A 21,167-nucleotide genomic window follows, 5' to 3' on the forward strand; every position below is an offset into this window, starting at 1 on the left:
GGAAAGACCGATTTGTTATTTTTAAAATCTTTTTAATTATCATGGCAGCCCTTTGCAGGATATTATTATAAGCTTGTACCAAGATCTCAAATCACGACGTGTATTTATTCATTATACATATTAACCATTAAATTAGCTATCGGTACAAGCTACGTCCAAACGTTTAATTGCTACTTTAAAATCGTAAATAACTCATAAATAAAACCGAGCTAAGCAATTTGAAAATGTAATGCGACCCTCATTTAGTTTATAACTACTCGTGTAAAGGATTTAAAAGTGCTTCTAACTTATACGTATATAACACAAGTTAAATATAATAGGCTATATAAATCAATTTAAATAAACACTAAACAAATCACAGTAAATATGAAACGATTATTGGGAATATTAAATAAAACCTTATGTCTAAATATTATAACATACGTAGTATATTATTATTAGTCTGTGTTATAACCGAATTTCATGTCAATAGATAAGTGCCGTAATACTCCTCGGTAAAGTTATTTCGTTAACTTTTAATATTATATTGAGTTAACGCATTGAAAGTATCTAAGGTTAACACTTTCAAAGACAGATTAGAAAACTTTCAGTATTTTTGTTAATCTCTTTCATGTCACGAGTTTAATAATTTCATAACGTTTAATACATTGCAGATTTAAATATATTATTATGTATTAGAAATTTCATTCATTTTTTTTATAAATACTATTTTGCTCAAGAACTATATTTTGTTTGAGCCAACAGAAAAAGGAAATCTTTAAAAACTTTAAACGACGTTTCGACAGCTTTAATTCAACTTTATACAACTATACAAAACCAAATTTATTATTTTAAAGATTCGTTAATCTTTGACATTTTTAAAAGTTACTTCATGAATTCATGATATTTTCTCGGATCTTATTTTATTATCAATAATGGTATAATTTATTTCCCATACTAGACACTTGGAAGTCATAAAAATTACAAAATTTTATGATAATAATAATATAATAGTATCTCCTCAACCATTTCTAAGTTGTCCATTACCCTCCTAAGACTACCATCCTTGATCCTAGCATATAATTGCCCCAATCCATCTAATTAAACATATCCACGAACTACAAAGTTGAATTAAAACCGCCAAACCGTATAACCCAGTATCTATTGTGAATCTATCGTTCTAGTGTCGACTACCGAATGTCCTACGCTAATAAGTGGCACATCAGTGAGCATCCAATACTGAGAGTACCGATAACCCTGCTCATTATCACGTCAATCAATTCGATCCAATTCGTATGTTCTCAAGCTTCACCGCCCTCTGGAAAGAAAAATAATAAGTAATAAGAACATTGCAAACTAGAAAACTTGGAAAGGAATAGTAAAGAGAGAATATAAGTTTGCAAAATAAATTCTAATCCCTTTTGAGGAAGACAAACTAGTCATCGTTGCAATGACATTAATGCTAGTGTATTCAGATCAGTCACAAAACATATTACCAAGAAATAAAACAGATAATTTCTCTATCAATTTTTAAGTGTTAATCGAAAAATAAGTTGATAATTTCTACGCACTACACAAAAATTGATTAAAAAAATCATATTTACCTGGAGTTAGTGGATGATCACGCAACATTGAGCCTATAATGAAAAATAATTATTAAATTTAGAGTCACTTTATGAACTTTAATTCTAAATACATTACAGACTACAAACATCTAGCACCTAAAATAAAACAATTCACTAATTCATGCTTGTATAACATAATATATTTTATTATTAAGAAAGGAAAAATAAAGAAGATTATTTACACACACATAGCACATGCATCTTATTGGTATAACGACCGTACACTAAAATGGAGTATGTAGCAATAAATAACAATATATCGTAAAAAAATTATATCTCAATGAATTGTCTTGACATAATATTTTTAAAAGCAATTCTAAAAGCTCGATTACAAAATATATTCTTAGCTGTAGTTTTGCAATGATCTTAATAACTAACTTTACTAAGCTTCTGTGTCTTTCGGCATTTTAATACACTACTAAGAGAGCGCAAAGTCCAGGGAAGAATTGTACGTTTTTGGACGAGCTAAATAAAAAATTGTGTAAATATTATAGTCATAGAAAAATCTATCATACCAAAATATCGAATGTTTTCAAAATTAAAATAGATCCATAAGGGACAAAACATCTGTAGTAAAAGCACTTGTTTCTTAAAAAGAATTTAATCGAACATTTTTATACGTATACGTTTTTGCCTTGCAAATTATAACTGAGGATTTCAAATTTAGCAACCCTATTTGTGGCACCATAGTGCTAAAACCGAATTTGGTATCTATTAAAATATAATGTATCTTAAGTACAACTGAGTAAGGAAAACTATGTGCTTTCAATAAAAACCTAATATAAGATTACCTAATACTCAAATATGACAAGATAAAAGCACGTTTGACTATCACCTTACAACTCACTTAAAAACACACCACACTAACACATAGCAAACGGAACACGACACGGCAAGCATTACCTAACACAAGGGATAAGCTACTCTACGCTAGAGGCCCTAGGGCTCAGTATAGGATAGCATCAAGTTGGTTACTGGTTAGTGCGGCGCCCGGCGTGATGCCCACGATGCTGCCGCCCACGCACGCCTCCACGCCTTCTGTAGACCACCACCACATTTATACGAACGCTCAACATTTTTTGTGTCAAAACTACTTATGTATGAAAAATATTGGGTATGGAAACACTGAATGATGAATAGAACTTCAATAAGTGATGCAAATTTTTTTAGGATATCTCCTAAAAAAATTTGTACTCGAGTACATACGTATTTATCAAATTAAAGATATATCTATCTTTGATTTGATATAGTTTCTTTCATATAGTATAATGAATAAAAAAGCACTGTAAGACTATTCACTATTGACTACAATTGATGAATTACAGGGTGGCTCTGAAATACGTTGACAACTTAATTTACGATTTATTTTATTTTTCTTTTACACAGTATAACGGTGACTACTAAATAATAAAAATACAGTATTCTTTTAATATAAATATCTATTTATTTTCAAAATAACCACCTCTAGCTTTAATACAAAGGCTTAAACGTTTTCTGAAGTTTTCGACGATTTTCCGTACCTCCTCTTCAGATATTTTGTCCCACTCACAAGTAAGTGTTGCCTTCAGCGCGTCTACACTTCTGTGTGAAGTTGCAGAGGCCCTCGCCTCTAGAATTGATCATACGCTGAAATCCATTTGATTAAGATCTGGTGAAAATGGAGGCCATTCCTTGGAACTTATGAACTCTAGGAAATGGTCCATACATCACTACTGCACATTTGAGGCCCTGTGGGATGGAGCAGAGTCCTGTTGAAAAGTCCACGATTGGTCACCGAAGTGCTGCTGGCTCCAAGGAAGAACTACACTCTCCAAAATATCGCGTCGGTATATTTCTTGATTCACTTTCACATCTTTTTTTACGAAAGCGAGAGGAGTTTTGCCTGTTGAGCTAATGCCACGCCAAACCATGACTGAATCCGGTTTTTTCCGAAGGGGGATAATTGCTGTGGCTCCACGGCGACTAGAAGAGTAAACTCTATCATTTTGGCGGTTATGAGACTGCTCAATTTGAAAAAAAATTTCATCTGTGAAAAAAATATTTTTCCACGCTTCACCAGCGGAGCGCGCTTTCAGTAAACGACCTCTTTCAAGGCGTGTTTTTTTTATCTTTATCATCCAACTGCTGTGCTTTTCGCAGCTTGTATGCTGTTAACTTGAGCTCATTTTTAACAACTCGTTGTAGCGTTGAATGACTTACAACTAAGTCTCGAGCCATTTTTCTTACCTCGGCTTATGAATTGCGGGTCAATCTTTGTTTGACGATATGTCGAAGCCTAGGCGTCCTCACAGTTATTTTTCTGCCTCTTCCCAGACGGTCACCAAGATGGCCAAGCTCATCGAAGCGTTTAATAGCAGAAGAAAATAACTTCCGACTGATACCGAGAAGTCGCACTGCCGCTTACCAGCCTCATATAAGGACATTATTGCACCTCGTTGAGCAGACATAGTAAAAAATGACTAATTTTAAATTTATTCTCTTCATAAATAACGTTAAATTGGCGCCAAAACATGTGAAAATAATAATTAAAAAACAAAAGCAACGCAGCATGTCACATTTTTTAAATTTATTATTTTGAAATTTGTCAACGTAATTTAGAACCACCCTGTAATGTAACTATTTGTTGAGAGTTCGAATAAAAGTAAGTTTGAAATAAAGAATAATGTTACACACTGAAGAACCAAAGGCTTCACGATGATGAAGAAATAACTTCTGTTGATAAAACAATAATTATGATTCTTTGATTGACGTGCATGTTAACAAAAATAGTTGAAAATTGACAAATAAATCGTATCATGCAAAATTTATGAGACGGCCGCGGCGTCATAAACACGACAAAACTATCTATTACAATTAATTTCATCTGACAATATTTAAACCGCGGCACGAGCTGAAATATATTCCATAACCAAAACATATTTCAACCGTTCCACCGCAGTATAACCTAAACTGACCAATAAATGTTGCCAGTAAGAAAAATACAGTTATAAAATGGTCAGCTAAGCCTCGTATTCCTGGCATACTTTTGTTTATCAAAATGTTGCAGAGTTGACAAAGCATGCTGAAAAGTTCGCACGACAAGGGACTTAGCAGCAACATTGCTGATCAACAATTTTACAAAAAATATTAACCACGAATACGACACTTCACAAAACACATTAAACAGTTGCCAGTAACAAAAAAAAGCCTCCACAAACAAGCGTCCCATGCATTACCTGTAGTGCAGGCGGCGTTGTCCGCGTTGACGCCGGCCACGGACCACGGGCGCGCCTTGCCCGCGGCTCGGGCACACCCGTTGCCTACACACCACACTACCGTTAAGCCGGCCCACATCACTCCCACACATTTATAAGGCCGTATTTTAAGGCAACATACAGATGTATAGCTTTATAAGGGCGTATTTTTAGGCCACAGACAGTTGTATAACTTTATAAGGCCGTATTTTAAGGCCGTATTTTAAGGCCACAGACAGTTGTATAGCTTTATAAGGCCGTATTTTAAGCAAACGACACAGTTGTATAGTTTATGACACGCTTCCACACAAGGCAAAGTTTTGGTGCATTTTGAGGTTATGAGATGTTTTCGCAGAGTATGAATGCAACATCACAGTTCTTAAACAATTTCATAGCTTGACAGTTTTATAGCATGACACGCTTCCACAAATTTTTCCAACACTATGCATAGAAAAAACTTTAAAGATGAATAAAAAAATTGAAAACCTTGTAGGTAACTTTTAAATAAATAAATAAAAACACTTTATTGTACACACAAATGAAGTTGACAGAAAGACAATAAAAATCAGCACAAGAGGTTAAGGTACAGTAGGCGGCCTTAACTTTGTAGGCAATTAGTGTATAAAATATGTGCTACGCGTGGCCGGCTTATTTTATACAAGTTAGTTTCTAATTACTACTTAATGAAATTATTAACTTTCGCTGTTTCAAATTATTATTATTTTATAACTAAGTTATTACTTATATATTAAAACTAGTCTGACTAGTCTGCTTAATATTGTGATCTATTGTGATTTACTACCAAATCTACGTGTACGGTGTACCCTCCATAATTGAAGATTATCAATTTTCTTTTAGATGTGAGAACTACGCCAATATTTTATACGACTGCAAAAACATTGAAAAGTTTCATACTTAAAGTATATCTGTTTCTCTTATGTGACTTGTATCTATTTATTAACTAACTTAAGTAGTAAGTCGTAATTATTAAAGCTTCGTAGCGGTAAAGCCGTGTTCAGTGCACACACGCGGTGTAGACAAGTACAAAATCGCTTGAAATAAAACAAATCACTTTTCTATACAATACAATGAAATCGTACCCATAGCGTTGACATTATCCGAGGACCTCGATGGCGGTGGTGTTGACGACGTAGCTTTGGTACCCACGTTGTCGGAAGACTTGCAGCGAGATACTTCTGTAATTTTAAAAAGTAGCATTAAAATTTATTGAAATTAGTTTTTATTGCATAGTACATAAATTTATGCAACTATTTAAAAATTGTATATTTCGTGTTTAGAACTTACCGCATTCTAATAATACGGGCGTGCTTTCACCGGATGTTACACTGTACCTGTAATATAACATTTTAGGTGTTATTATTTAGAAACAACTTAAATTATAGATTCGAAACTTGAAATATAACATTTCTGTCGGTTTTTAATATTCTTTTAATGATAGTATAAATTAACCGCTATAAAAAATAAATTATAGTTTATTTAGTTTGCATACACATACGTTAACGCGTATGTCGTGTTTGCTGGAGTGCGTATGTATACGCTTACGCTTATGTGGTACGTGTAGGTGTGCATAAGTGCGTATGTGTGCGCGCATGTGCGTGCGGCGGTACGAGTGTGTGTGTATCACAAGGTGTCGTCGCAACGAGCACCGTTTGTACACGTGTATGTGTGTGTGCACGTGTGTATGTGACTCACATGGTGTCGTCGCGGCGCAGCGTGGGCGAGTGGCGCAGCGGCGAGGGCGAGGCGGGCGACGCGGGCGAGGCGGACGCGAGCGACGACAGCGAGTGCAGTGAGCGCGAAGTGAGTGCGGTGCGTGTGTATGTGACTCACATGGTGTCGTCGCGGCGCAGCGTGGGCGAGTGGCGCAGCGGCGAGGGCGAGGCGGGCGACGCGGGCGAGGCGGACGCGAGCGACGACAGCGAGTGCAGTGAGCGCGACGTGAGTGCGGTGCGTGTGTATGTGACTCACATGGTGTCGTCGCGGCGCAGCGTGGGCGAGTGGCGCAGCGGCGAGGGCGAGGCGGGCGACGCGGGCGAGGCGGACGCGAGCGACGACAGCGAGTGCAGTGAGCGCGAAGTGAGTGCGGTGCGTGTGTATGTGACTCACATGGTGTCGTCGCGGCGCAGCGTGGGCGAGTGGCGCAGCGGCGAGGGCGAGGCGGGCGACGCGGGCGAGGCGGACGCGAGCGACGACAGCGAGTGCAGTGAGCGCGAAGTGAGTGCGGTGCGTGTGTATGTGACTCACATGGTGTCGTCGCGGCGCAGCGTGGGCGAGTGGCGCAGCGGCGAGGGCGAGGCGGGCGACGCGGGCGAGGCGGACGCGAGCGACGACAGCGAGTGCAGTGAGCGCGAAGTGAGTGCGGTGCGTGTGTATGTGACTCACATGGTGTCGTCGCGGCGCAGCGTGGGCGAGTGGCGCAGCGGCGAGGGCGAGGCGGGCGACGCGGGCGAGGCGGACGCGAGCGACGACAGCGAGTGCAGTGAGCGCGAAGTGAGTGCGGTGCGTGTGTATGTGACTCACATGGTGTCGTCGCGGCGCAGCGTGGGCGAGTGGCGCAGCGGCGAGGGCGAGGCGGGCGACGCGGGCGAGGCGGACGCGAGCGACGACAGCGAGTGCAGTGAGCGCGACGTGAGTGCCGTGCGGGCGGATAGCGATGATACCTCCTCGCTGCCCGGCGGCGTGCGGCACGTGCGCCAGAACTCGTCTAGACCTTGGGAACGATTTGATTTTTTAAAGACTGTCAATTTGATTCTATCGTGTCATAATAATTATGGTTTGGTGGGTAATTTAACTATAATTTCATAATAAATTTTAGATACAATAAGTAAAAACATAGAGGGCCTCATTATTTATACAAAGTAAATTACCTTCGTCGATGTCCTGTGACTGGTCCGTTATAGGCCGTGACGGCGCTCTCGTTTTGACACGTCGTGGTCGTCCTATAATAAAAGTTAGTATTGTAATATTTCAAATAATTTTTAAAAATACCCCAATTTCTATTTTGATATTATAAAATTTTATACCTAATACTTATTGCTTTTGTAAGTGTCAGTAAAAGATGCAAAAATTTACGTTCTCGTTTATTAAAATTTAATCTCAAATGCCCTTTTTTATCTATAAAAGCAATATTTCAAAGCGACACAACAACATTTGTTTAATAGTATTGTAGTATTGCACCCACCCTTGACGAGGTGTCGCAGCTTGTGCGCGGGCAGGTCGGCGAGCGCGTCGGCCGCCTCGGCGTGCAGCGGCGGCAGCGACAGCATCTCGTTGCTGCTGCACTGCTGCTCCGCCACCGACTTGGGCCGCACGCGCCGCGCGCCCCGCTCGCGCCGCCGCCCGCCCAGCGGCGTCGCCTGCGCACACGCACATGATAATATGTATTATTTATATTGACTGGCCGGTTGGCTCGGTTGGTAGTGGCCCTGCCTTCCAAGCCAGAGGTCGTGGGTTCGATCCCCACCCGGGGCAAATATTTGTGTGATGAACATAGATGTTTGCTCTGTGTCTGGGTGTTAATTATCTATATAAGTATTTATTTAAAATTATATACGTATGTTTATCAGCCATCTGGTTTCCTTAACACAAGCGAAAGCTAAGTAAGGGATCAGATCGTGCCGTGTGTGAAAATTGTCCCGAAATATTTATTATTATTTATTATTATATGTACACGCGCATACGGAACTTCCTTAATGACTACACACACAGATACATATGTAGGTATCCACGCGCAGCGGGAGCTATGGCTACAAACTCAAACTCACACACAACTCAGACATTTATTTATTTAATCAGACTATTCATAAAAGCACTTTTGAATCGACTTAACATTTACCACCGATGCACAGACGTTAATAGCTGCGCAAACACACGCTTACTCGGTCATGTTTGATTACACACGCACACACACCAGAAACGCTTATACGTTACAAATTTTAGAAATACAAGAAACATGCAGTATATTCGTTTGACATTAGGAAATAACTAGTAAATGTAAATTGTCATGTTTATAAAAAGTCAATTGCTGAGCCACACATGATATTAGTTGTATTAAAACTTACCAAATTCAAATAATCCAATTTCTAAAGCAGCATGAAGGTTATAAGTTGTGTTAATAACATTTATCCCATTCAAGAATGCATACGTTTGTTAAATTAGTAATAAGCAGCAATAAAAAAAAAGTCAATCAGATGATTTACCCCAGAATGCGAGATAGGTGTTAGCAAGTCCGGTATATCCGGCTCGGTATTGATCGTGTGTTCACTGTCCGCACTCTCCACACTTTCACAAGCTGCAAGTGCCATACTTTCTACCGCCTCGCTGAAAAATCAAACAAAATTTCGCTTATAGCGATAAGGCCGCCTATTTAACATGTTATGATTTTCTTTTTGTTTTGTTTTTATTTTTGTGTTTATTCTTTTTTTGGGTGTGTTAAATAAAGAATTTAAATAAATTAAATAAATAAAATAAAAAATTCAAAATTTGTATAAATTTATGTTTTTACGGCTACACAGAAGACTCATTCATCATTTGGAAAGTAATTTAAGTCAAAGATAAACAAACATGTCAACAAAATTTTACATGTTTATAAAATTGGCTTTTATTTACTTTACAGTGTTTAAAACAAGGCTATGTTTCGTTAATTCACACACGTTAAAATGAACCTTAATACTATATAAATAAGGTAGTATTTTACTTGAGCAAGTCCTGCAGTGTATTAGAGCTGGGCGCGAGCGCGTCACGCACCGCTTGAAGCGGCACGAGTTCGCCCGGCGCACTGGTGCCGCCCATCGCTGCGAACACTTCACCGCAGCGCTGTGAAGTTAAATAGATTAGTTATTGAGATTGCGTTGTGAACCCGACGGGAAATAAAAAATAGATACATATTTCGGTATTTCTTTCTATTTGTGTTGTGTATTACTGTATATTTTTTTCACGGAATTATCAAATGCTATTAATTTTCTATTAAAAAAAAAAAAAAAAAAAAAAAACTTTCTAAATACTATAATATACATTTAGAAACAAATATGTTAAGCATTGTACTTCATCGGAGATATTCTCATTCTCAATAAAACTTAAAAATGTGCATGGCTCAAAATTAACAATAATTCTTTTTGATATATTGACTTAATAGAGGAGGCCTATGTCCCTGCAGTGGAAACACGTATGGGCTGATGATGACCTCCTCTTTGTTGTAATATATTGTTAACTTTACATCCTATACCATTTTTCGTTTTATTTTTAAAAATTTATTATGGCCATTTGACTCATTAGTTTAAGTACTTTCGTTATCAGAAAGTTTTTTGATATCTGCAATAGTTACGGAATAATCGTCTGTGCACACTTAACGATTACACCCAGTACCTGCAGATACTGATGCAGCAGGTGGTGCGCAGCGGCTGCAGCGCGCTCGAGCGCCTGCTGCAGCGGCGCGGGCGGCAGCGCTCCAGCCGCTTGCGCCGCCAGCGCCGCGCCCGCCTCGCCGCCGCCCCACGCGCGCTCCAGCGCTAGAGCGCGTAAGCGGTGCGTTTGGGACGCCGCGCTGTTGCTCGCGAGCCTGGTAAATATATTAATATTCAAATTCAAATTCAAATTCAAATATTTTATTCCATGAACATGGGTACAATACAAGGTGTTATAATATTAATTCAATATTTAAATTATTCAATGTATTATGTAAATGTACAATAAATAAATCATTTATTTACACCATCATATGTTACAAAAACTTAATGACCCAGGCTCCCAATATAGTTGTCTGTTTTTCAGGAGCCTGTGTTCACACTAATTTATATTTCACTTTTACAATGGCGTATACACGAATTCATTCAGCTTATTAGACATAATTATTTAAAATATTGTGTAACAATAAAACAATTATTACTATTTTTGTGTTTTATTAACAATGCAATCCGGTGATTGCATTACATAACCGGTGTTTTAGTATGATCAATTTGATTGTTACTAAGTATGAACTTAGATGTAGCTGGGAGCTGCATACCAGAACAATGATAGATGGTAACATCTAGGATAGATGGTAACATATAACACAACTAGCTGTGCCGCGCGGTTTCACCCGCGTGGTCCCGTTCCTGTTGGTCTTAGCGTGATAATATATAGCCTATATTACTCGTGGATAATGTAGCTTTCGAATGCTGAAAGAATTTTTAAAATCGGTCCAGTAGTTTATGAGCCTATTCATCACAATCAAACAAACAAACAAAGTTTTCCTATTTATAATATTAGTGTAGATGACAGATAATTATATCACATCAATAAATACAAATGCACATTTATAGACCGGTGCAACACTATAAGCATAAAATAGAATCCATAGTAATATTCGACACGAAGTTCCACCTATCTATTTTGAAATTCTTTTGTTCTCTAAATAGTAATAATATAAATGTAGGTGGTCACCGTTCGTGCAGGTCCCGCCATAGCGCAGCCACCCGCTCGCTGGCCCCCCGGCCGCCCGCCGCCGCGTCACTCGCGGGGAACTCCACGCGCCGCACGCTCACCGAACGCCGCAGCGCCGTCGCTATGTCCGTTAGACCTACATACAATATACACCACTATTTTTAAATCAGTACAAAAACTTTAAAGACATGTTAGCGAATACTTTATTAGCGTGATCATGATGTTAGAATTACATAATATCGATAGATAGCAAAGATATAATCATTTGTTTATTTAAGAAAGTCTCACTAAAATCATAGACACATTGCAGAGTTCATTCACCTATTCATTGATAGTATTACCTAACCTTGGGCAATAAAATGAAACAAGAGATGTAGTTACTAACTTTATTTATTTTAATTTCCTAAATTCAAATCTCCCCTTCATACTTCATCCGGGCTTAGGACCGGAATAATTACTTTTTTACAATAAATTAAATAGGTACATAGGTATGCAATTACAAAACAAACAATATCAAAATCGAATTTTGACGTATAAATTAAGAAGTTAGAATCAGCTGTTTTTTACAATACCTACTCTGTATTGAAAGAAAAAACGATTTTGGCGTGTTTAAGAAATTAGAATCAGCTGTTTTTACAATACCTAATCTGTATTGAAAGAAAAAACGATTTTGGCGTGTGAAGTTAGAATCAGCTGGTATTTACAATTATCTTAACTAACCTTACAAGTATTTCAATAATAAAATTGTCCTTCAAAATGTCCACCACCGTTATCAATACACAGACGTGCACGTTTTATTAAATTGTTTTTTAACGAGATAAGTAAGTAGGTATGTTTTTTTGTCTTTTCACTTCATCCAATATGCGCTGTTTTAATTATTGTTCGACACTAACCGGCTCACTTTTGTTCACTTAATTTCACTCCACAAAAAGAGGTCCAAGGGTGTGAGATCAGGTGAGCGAGGAGGCCAAGCAGCAGGCCCGCCTCGACCGATCCACTGACTTCCAAACTCCGCTGTGAGAAATTCATGAACCGCAGCGTTATTCGACATTCGTACTACGTCGAGGATCCTCTTAAAAATACGCTAGTACATTACACGTTAGCATTTTGTGACAACGCCTGCTGGTAAGCATTTACCACGACGGTTCGTACATTTGGCGATCGAGCGTTCGGGACTCGGGTACTATTATCTGTACATACGTACTGCTGCACTCGCATTTTCTCCACTCAAAAAGAACGCACGAAGCATAAGTACATAATCCCGTGATATGATATTGTACCAGGAAAAACGTAAACAAACGCGACGAAAAAAAGCAAGTTTTCACTTCCGCTAACAATTAGGCACTGTTTGTCCGTTGTCGCAACGCGTTCGGCGTTGGGGTGCGAACTGCGAACTGCGAACTGCGACGCGGGCGCAGGCCACAGAGGGAAGGGGGTGGCGGGGTGAAGGATGGCGAGCTTCGACGCGAGTTTGCCGGAATTTATCAATGGAGCTGTCCAGCGGACCTATTCGAAATCGTACGCTAGAAAATTACAACACTATACCTAGTGTGGGTCATTGACTAAGAATAGGTTTAACAATTTTTACATATTTATGTGGACAATTTTGGGACATTTCTGTTTGTTAGTGTTTTTAATTATTTCTTACACAAATATGATTGGTTAAAGGTACTTAACACCCTGTAAAATTTTATGTACTGATTAAAAAATAGTGGTGTATTATTTATTCATCCATTTAATGTATAAGTTAGATATAAGTTACATATTATGTAATATTGACATGATTTTAAAAGAGCAACTATGGAGTTTCTTGCCGATTCTTCTCCATAGATACTGCTTTCCGAATCGGTGGTAAATGTTAAAAATACTTATGTAATGACGATTCGAAAGTGCTACTAAATAGTAGTCTAATTGAATAAATGAATGTTTGAGTTTGAGTTTGAATATAACATAAAAAAAAAATTAAATACAACTTGTTGAGCCAAAAACACGGCCTTATTGCCACTATGCTATCTCTGCCAGGCATCGACAGACAATATATTGAATAAGTAAAAAAAACGTTCATTAAATAATTTCACCTGTGATACACGCGCGAGCACGTATGCACGCACGTACGAGCACACATACGCATAATATGTAAAATAATGTTTATAAAGACATTTTTGCTAGTGTGGAATAAATTACATAACACAAGAAAATAGTGACATGAAAATAATTACCAACACATTAATATTGGATAAAACTATATTCATATTGAATATTTACAACATTCAATTTAATAATAAATAGTAATACAATTAAAAATTATAACCATACCTTGCAAACTGAACGCGTTCCGATCTATATACAGGGTGTGTAAAGAGCAGTTGCACTGCAAGGCCTTCGCCAACAGCCTGGCGCCCGCGTCACCCGCGAGATTGCCGCACACGTCCAACGTGCGCAAACGTCTCGCACCTCCCAACGCGTTTAATAACCCGTATAAATCACCCTGTATATTAAAAAAAAATAAAAAAAAATGTTATGACACTGACATTACGTTATATTTTTTTTATCAATAGGCAGAAGTTTGGCCACAATCCCGCCTGATGGGAAGCGGCGATGTGGCCTACTTGGTTGCACGTCTGTATAATTAAAATTTTCTCACCTTAAGTTTACAATCGCTGAGATCCAAAGAAGTTAAAGCTGTATCTGGTTCTTGTAAAACGTGTACTAAAGCCTAAAATAAAACATAACAATTTTAAATTCATTAAACACAACTTAAAATAAAAATATAGATAAAATATAACTGACCTGTATAAGCGGTGGGGCGTAAGATCGCTTTCCCGTTAGTTTACTTAAAGATAAATGCGTTATGGAATGGTTTTTCCCTACTGCCCTCACAATTCCAGATAGCTCAAATTCCATACCTGTAAAAAATATATTATAGAAATTAAGAAGCTGAAAAATTAAAAACACACAGAACAATCATATTTGTCTATTAATACATACAATATTTTAATTATATTCACTATTGTTTTTTGTTGTATTGGTTTGTCAAAATCTTACATCAATCTTAATATATATAAATCTCGTGTCACAATGTTTGTCCTCAATGGACTCCCAAACCACTTAACCGATTATAATAAAATTCGCACACCATGTGCAGTTTGATCCAACTTGAGAGATAGGATAGTTTAAATCTCAAATCGTTTTAGAGAAAGCGAGCGAAGCCGCGGGCGGTAAGCTAGTAAAGATTATAAATTAAAAAAGAACAATATTATAACTTGAACGCGAGACCCAACAGTACACTCCATAACAGAAAGGGCCGGCGCAGTTATGGCGCATTTTTCTTCGTCAAACTATAATCGACATTGTCCTCATTAAAATAATTTTCAAAAGCGCAGCGCGCTACCTTTCGCATGTGACGCTTCGATGCCCCTCGGGTATAAATTGATGTTATTTGGTTTTCAATATTATTTTTATGAGGACAATGTCGATAATAATTTGACAATGAAAAATGCTCTACGCTGGCCCATAATGTACAACAAACGCATACTATTGTCGGACAGGTCGAGCGCCTGCAGACAGCGCACGCCGTGTATGCACGACTCGAGCACGTGCGCGGCCTGCGACGACGCGAGCGCGCCCGACGCGTTCAGCTTCACGCCCGCAGCGCTCTCGTTGCACGCCAGCCCTAGTAAAAGGCTCCTGGGAACAAAAAACATGAGTTAATTAAGTACATTTTATTTATGATAATTCAAAAAACAAATTTAACTGAGACTAAATAAAGAGAAATCTATTATAATTAAATTTTCATTACTTGTGTATATTATTATCTATTATAATTAAACCTATTGTTTTTCCCCTTTTTTAATTCAAAATCCTACCCATAGGTTGCCTGGTAGAAATCGCTCAGTAGCGATAAGGCCACCTTTTTGGCTTTACATTAATATTGTCTTTTTCTTTTTGTTATATTATCTGTTTTTATTTGGTGCTAAATAAAGTGTATTTATTTATTTATTATTTAAAGAGTGCCAATTAGCCAAAAAAAACAAAACTCTAAAGCCGATTAAAACACTTAATAGCGATAAATGATTATTACCATTATTATACTGCACTCGCCAAATTTACATTATATATATAAAATAAACATCACTTACTTAAGCGCGTCAGGAGGCATCTTGCAATAAGAGAAGTCAAGATCCGTAAGAGCTAAACACGCAGTGAAAAACTGTCGAAACGACGGTGGCGGATCCCTAGGCCTCCGCCCTATTGCCCAGGGGTTTCGCCCCACATACAGCGCTGAGAGACGTGCCGCGCATCCACGTAATAGCGCACCCCACATCTGCAAAAAATAAAAAGAATTAAGATGATAAATATTACAGTCGTGTCAGTATTTAAAATGGGCAATAGTTTATTTTCTCTATTACATGGTAATGTCTTGACAGTTCAATTAACTAAAATATAAATCTCTGTGAAAACAAACCTTGAAACATTAGAAGATAAAATAAATTGAAAATATTCTGTATCGAAAAAGGCCACAATATTTTCAGTCTAAAAATAACTGCTCTATTTGTTCAATTGCTTTCGTTAGAAATAGGCCAGGGTTAACCTACACGCCTCATTACCTCAATTCTATAATCGGTGTTGAATCTAGACTTCTAGATCTAGAGACTAGATCTTTATAACAGATCTTATCTTTAAATAAGGAATGCCCATGATAAATTTTTAAATTAAAAATAACGAAATATAAAAAATATTAACTTACATTTTCTAGCGTTGTTTCCGTGTTTATTAAATTTAAATGCGTTAAAACGTTCGGCTGCGCTAAAAAATTGTACAGATGCTGTAAAAAAAAGCATACATTAATAATCTAATAAATACTACCTATAACCTACTGTAAAATTATCCACTATAGTAGAGCCATTTTAATAGGCAACATTTGACAGTTCAACAAAATTCAACAACGTAACCTAGTAACGACGACATAGAATAACATGATAATTCGTTTTGTTAGAACTGCACATTTGCTTAACTTTTTTCAATTACGATTACATATTTATAATAATAATGACCAATACAAGTAATTTTAAGATTTCATTTTACTGATAAACCATTCTAAACATAATTAACAATTTCTGAATTGAAGAACTAACGTCGCTACAATTTTATGTCAATAAACCTTTTTTCTTTTTAAATAAATGTTACTCTAAAAATCGAAATCTGACATCTAGAATCGAATGCATTGATTACTTGTGAATAATAATCATCATAAATTAATAAATTCGATTGACAAATGTTACAAATCCGTATCGATTAATTCACTATAATCGATGTTTTTATACAAGTTACATCTCTTCGAAGATAAAATTGATAGACGTCAAATGTTGCCTATTAAATTGGCTCGACTATAATTATTGATCTTGTCCTATAAAAAATAAATTCAGATATTAAAAAACTTACATGTACATCATCCTTAAGGTTATTATGGGATAGATCAAGATGTGTCAAAGTGTTGAGATGGCAAAGGTTGTCGTTGAGCAAGGAGGCTAGATGGGATACAGTCTTGCCGGTCAAACCGCATTGCGATAGTGCTATGTGGCGTATACCATCTGGGTTGTTTGCAAGACCCGTTAGTACACTGATCGCTCCTGGAAATGTTTTTAATATTTATTGGATTGTTTAGATACTAATTTGAAAAATGTAAACAATGAGAAAAACTTTTCTGGATTCATATAATACTATATCTGGAAATGGAAAATTAATTCTAAAAGACAACTTCTATTCCATTCGTCTAGACTCTAGATAATATAACTATAAAACTTTGTCTCTCTGTTGATAAATTTATGTTTATCATTGTTATTTGTATGTGAAGTAGTTGTTTATCAGGTAATTTATCATCATATAGGTAAGTGTTATGTTAAAAAGCTTATAGAGTACTACATAATATTATTTCCTCAGATTACATATATAATAAGTAATTCAAGAAACACACTAAAGAATATTTAATAATTACATCGCAGGCGGCGTCCTCGCCCTCGCCAGTACATAACCCAGATCGTGGTAATGCCTCAACGACGCACCTCGCCAACTAAACTAACCTTTGTCTTCTATATGATTCTGCGACAAATCTATAGTATGCATCGCAGGCGGAGTCATTGCCCTAGCCAGCGCGTGAACAAGCCTCACCGCATGGTCATGCCACAACGCCGCACCCCGCCGGCTGAGCTGCTAGTAACTAACGTTTATCTTCTATATTGTTCTGCGAAAGATCTATATTATGCATAGCGGGCTGCGTCCTCACTTTAGCCAAAGCATGGCCCAGCCGCGCCGCAAAATAGCTGACTTCCTGCAACTTCCCCTTTCACTCACCTTTATCTTCTATATGGTTCTGCGACAGATCTATAGTGTGCATCGCAGGCGGGGTCCTCGCCCTAGCCAGCGCGTGGCCCAGCCTGGCCGCATGGTCATGCCGCAGCGCCGCGCCGCGCCAGCTGAGCTGCTGCGGCGGCGGCGCGGCGCAGCGCAGCACACGCGAGAGCGCCTCCCACGCCTCGCTGCCGACGCGCACGCCGTCGCCGCACACGCCCGTGAACCACGTGTTGTGTTGCAGCGCTATCAGCAGCGGTATTAAATCCCTGAAGAGATCAATAATAATATGAATTTTTATATCCAATGATTGAACTTGAATATATTTGTGATTTAATATCAATTGAAAACATAAAAACAAGTACATTTTGTGATAAGTAGAATAATGTTCCAATATATTATGTTAAAAATTGTCCAACATATTTTCGTCTGATATTATTGGGTAATTTCCTCACATTATTTCCTATTAATTAACAGTTATTAGTTGTAAATATAATTCTGAAATTATTTTAAATAATTATGTCACCCGTGAACACAAAAATAAGCAAAATCAAGTGCTCACCTCTGATCTAAATGGTCGAAATCCTTGAGGTGTAATAATCTTATATCGTGCGCCAAATATATTGTATCAATGTCCCATGCAACTTCGGCCCTGTGTATGAAACATTTTATTATTGTAATTGGCGTTATGATTACTTAATTACGTGATTTAAACCAGTTCTTGTTTACCTACATACCTAAAAGGTGTTTGGCAAAGATCACACATTGCTGCATATTGATTAGAAAAATCGCCGCACGTCGAATGCTTTCGCGTCCCACTGACGGCTTGCAGTGGAAATGGTAAATTCACCTAAAATTCAAATTGTATTATTGTTAAAGCATTCTTATCGTGAATCATAGATACATTCGTCCCTACAGTGTAATATGATTACATGACTCATGTTATTGAATTTATTCCAAACACGTTAAGGAAAAAATAATAATGTAATACATAATGCTATATTTATCTATACCTGTCCTTTGTCATTGAAGTAGGTATATATACTGGCGATTTTAATGGCTTGGGAGTTAACAAGGTAATTAAGCTAATAAAAATTACGTCTGCCACTGTCGTCCAAATTGTTTATGCTATTATGTTGATGTTGAAATACTGAGGAGAAAGTTATTGTTGTACTGACCTTGGATATAATGTCCTCCATAGCCACATTAGGAAATAAGTCATCAAACGCGGCTGTTAGCGCGTGTATTGCATTAATGACGCCTTCCGGCGATCCTTCTTCACCTGAAATTGCAATTATTTACATACCATATTAAAATGCAGAATGTCTTGCTTCCATTTCTATTTTCACGCCTTCATTATGTAACTTGAAAACCCGATATTTACAATGTTGTAACATTGCGGACTATTTAACATTCAGCTTGACTAATTATTGCTAATCCAACGGTGTCGTAATAGGATTAATCAAAACTAATCGTGAATAAAATTTTTGCTAGTGAGACGGCCATTTTATGATTTGATAGCAGTACACAAAAACAGACATGAAAAGGGTCTATCCAAGGAAGCTTCTTCTGACAAGATATAAAATAAAATAATACATATATAATGTTCAAATTGAACAGAACAATATATGGCTCTCTTTTATAACATGAGAGAACAAATTCAAAAGCATCATTTTAAATTTCAACACCCTTCAGTGTGAGATTGTGGACTTTTTTATTAGTTACAGTTATAAACTGGAAGTGTAAGCCAGTGTGTGTACACTGTACAAAATTTTAACATTGATGTTTTAAAAATGGACACTTTTCAATTAATTAACACCTGCACACCACACTTAAATTAATTTAATTTATGTTTTCAAATAAAAAAAAAGCATTTATTGAAAGTTATAACAAAAACACCTTGTATATTTAAGCCGTCCTCTAAAATATTTATATTCAATGACAATATTATCTAATTGCATTTGAAAAAAAATAATAAAAAATTAAGGAACAAAAATTTAAGTCCTGTTCACACTTAAATCGTAATATATTTTAATAATTTTTGAATACCAAAGCTGAGACAAATACTATAGACTGTACATACTTCCTCATTTAGAAATTGTAATAGAAAATTAATTTACGTCTTTTTCTTCATTCATAAATAACCATCAAATTCAAACTTAGCAGAAATCATACTATGTCCACAAAATATGTGCATATTTATACAGTACCTAAAAAACCACAAATAAAAACATGAGAAAAATAATGTTATGGCTTTGTTGCGTATTTACAAACAATGGAAACAATTACAATAATTATTCACTCACCAATAAGAATAGACACTGGCTTGTGCTCATGAATGAGTGTTATTGATAGATGATTTGCCTTCTTGCTCTCCAGAGCCTCTATTTCCATCAAGTGAAATCCATTGTCAATCTATATTAAAAAAAAAAGTGTTATACATACATTGATACATCATTTTTGTATCCATTTATGTTTGTATAAAATTAGATTGCTTACCCTTGTTGGGATTTTTGTTGTTGTTATAAATATTCTATATGATGTAATGACCTGTAAAATTAAACATGAATATAGAGCTTTTAACTTACTTATGAGTTTATTATTATTTAAATTAACATTTTTAAAATAAAATAAAGTGATAAAACACTATCCTAAATTGCAATTTTTAAATGAGTAGTTATATATTTAGATGCTCATATTCAAATATTAGTACATGAGAAAGATGTGGTAGGTTCATAATAAAGCACAAGACACACCTCTTCATGACTCACAACAACAAGTACCTATTGTCAAACAGATAAAATTAGTTGTTAAACCAATTGAACTTGATGACTTCAATGGAGTCCATTATTTTTATTTATTATTTTTTTTGTTGGGTTTTATAGTTAGCATATACTGCGTTCAAGTGTTTTTTTTTTAGCTCATTAATAAAATACAATAAATTATATTTTAAATAAATACCTAGTAGGTATTAAGTAATTTGTTTTTTTTTAAGGATTTTGTAAAAATATATTAACAATAATACAAAGTTATAATAAATTAACTCACCAAAACACGATTATCCACTTTGTCTCCTCTTGATTCCATGCGAATCAAGGATTTATATAATATTTTTACATTTTTCCCTAGGACATTACTAATGCTGTCTGTAAAAAAAACGATTATTAAATTTTTTGTGAATCCAATAATAAGATTATATTTAAGAAAATGAAAATATTTAAAATCGTAATTATTTAAATAATCACTCTACACTTTCATGTGATTTTAATTTATAATTTTACCATTTAATTCTGTAGATATTTGTGATTTTGTTGACATTTTTGCGATCTTCTTCAATGTCATCACTGTAAATTATTAGTACCACTAACAAATAACACCCATATTAAGACTAATTTTATTTTAAATTATTATAATTAGGTCATTGTAACAAATGAATAAAATATCACAACATAAATAGAAAAAAACTAAGTATTGATGAATAACTTGTTCTCATCACCACCACCTACAATCACTGAATTACAGAATAAATATACCAAAGTAA

General features: G+C 36.3%; 1 protein-coding gene across 7 annotated transcripts; it reads right to left on the bottom strand.

Moving 5' to 3' along the window:
- Positions 1 to 454: 454 nt before the first annotated feature.
- On the bottom strand, positions 455 to 21,137 carry LOC123694219 (F-actin-uncapping protein LRRC16A). Of its 7 annotated transcripts, none has more exons than XR_006751785.1 (29): positions 20,908 to 21,137; positions 20,675 to 20,772; positions 20,126 to 20,176; positions 19,933 to 20,041; positions 18,805 to 18,908; positions 18,364 to 18,476; positions 18,189 to 18,278; positions 17,630 to 17,895; positions 16,721 to 16,908; positions 16,026 to 16,103; positions 15,418 to 15,602; positions 14,814 to 14,965; positions 14,069 to 14,184; positions 13,923 to 13,994; positions 13,595 to 13,766; positions 11,279 to 11,414; positions 10,223 to 10,415; positions 9,555 to 9,673; positions 9,058 to 9,178; positions 8,920 to 8,940; positions 8,040 to 8,214; positions 7,726 to 7,797; positions 7,379 to 7,568; positions 6,143 to 6,189; positions 5,938 to 6,033; positions 4,820 to 4,903; positions 2,508 to 2,642; positions 1,584 to 1,616; positions 455 to 1,297 (listed from the first exon to the last, which is right to left on the bottom strand). XR_006751785.1 is itself a non-coding variant. In XM_045639585.1 (29 exons), exons 1-29 carry the CDS (start codon positions 20,966 to 20,968, stop codon positions 1,281 to 1,283), a joined length of 3,222 nt encoding a protein of 1,073 aa, XP_045495541.1. In that variant the 5' UTR covers positions 20,969 to 21,137; the 3' UTR covers positions 455 to 1,280. The 7 variants fall into 7 exon arrangements, 5 of the variants coding, with proteins under 5 accessions (XP_045495541.1, XP_045495542.1, XP_045495544.1 ...); XM_045639585.1 differs by having other exon boundaries at positions 2,580 to 2,642; XR_006751786.1 differs by lacking the exon at positions 4,820 to 4,903.
- Positions 21,138 to 21,167: the final 30 nt, after the last annotated feature.

The sequence above is a fragment of the Colias croceus genome, chromosome 9, assembly GCF_905220415.1.
Source record: "Colias croceus chromosome 9, ilColCroc2.1".
NCBI lineage: Eukaryota > Metazoa > Arthropoda > Insecta > Lepidoptera > Pieridae > Colias > Colias croceus.

Excerpts from the sequence above, each read along its gene's own strand:
- LOC123694219 (XM_045639585.1), bottom strand. The coding sequence starts at position 20,968 with ATGACATTGAAGAAGATCGCAAAAATGTCAACAAAATCACAAATATCT. Across the intron at positions 15,603-16,025 it reads CGGAAACAACGCTAGAAAAT|ATGTGGGGTGCGCTATTACG; the intron begins GTAAGTTAATAT and ends TATTTTTTGCAG. Across the intron at positions 8,941-9,057 it reads CACCTATCTCGCATTCTGGG|AAATTGGATTATTTGAATTT; the intron begins GTAAATCATCTG and ends ATGCTGCTTTAG.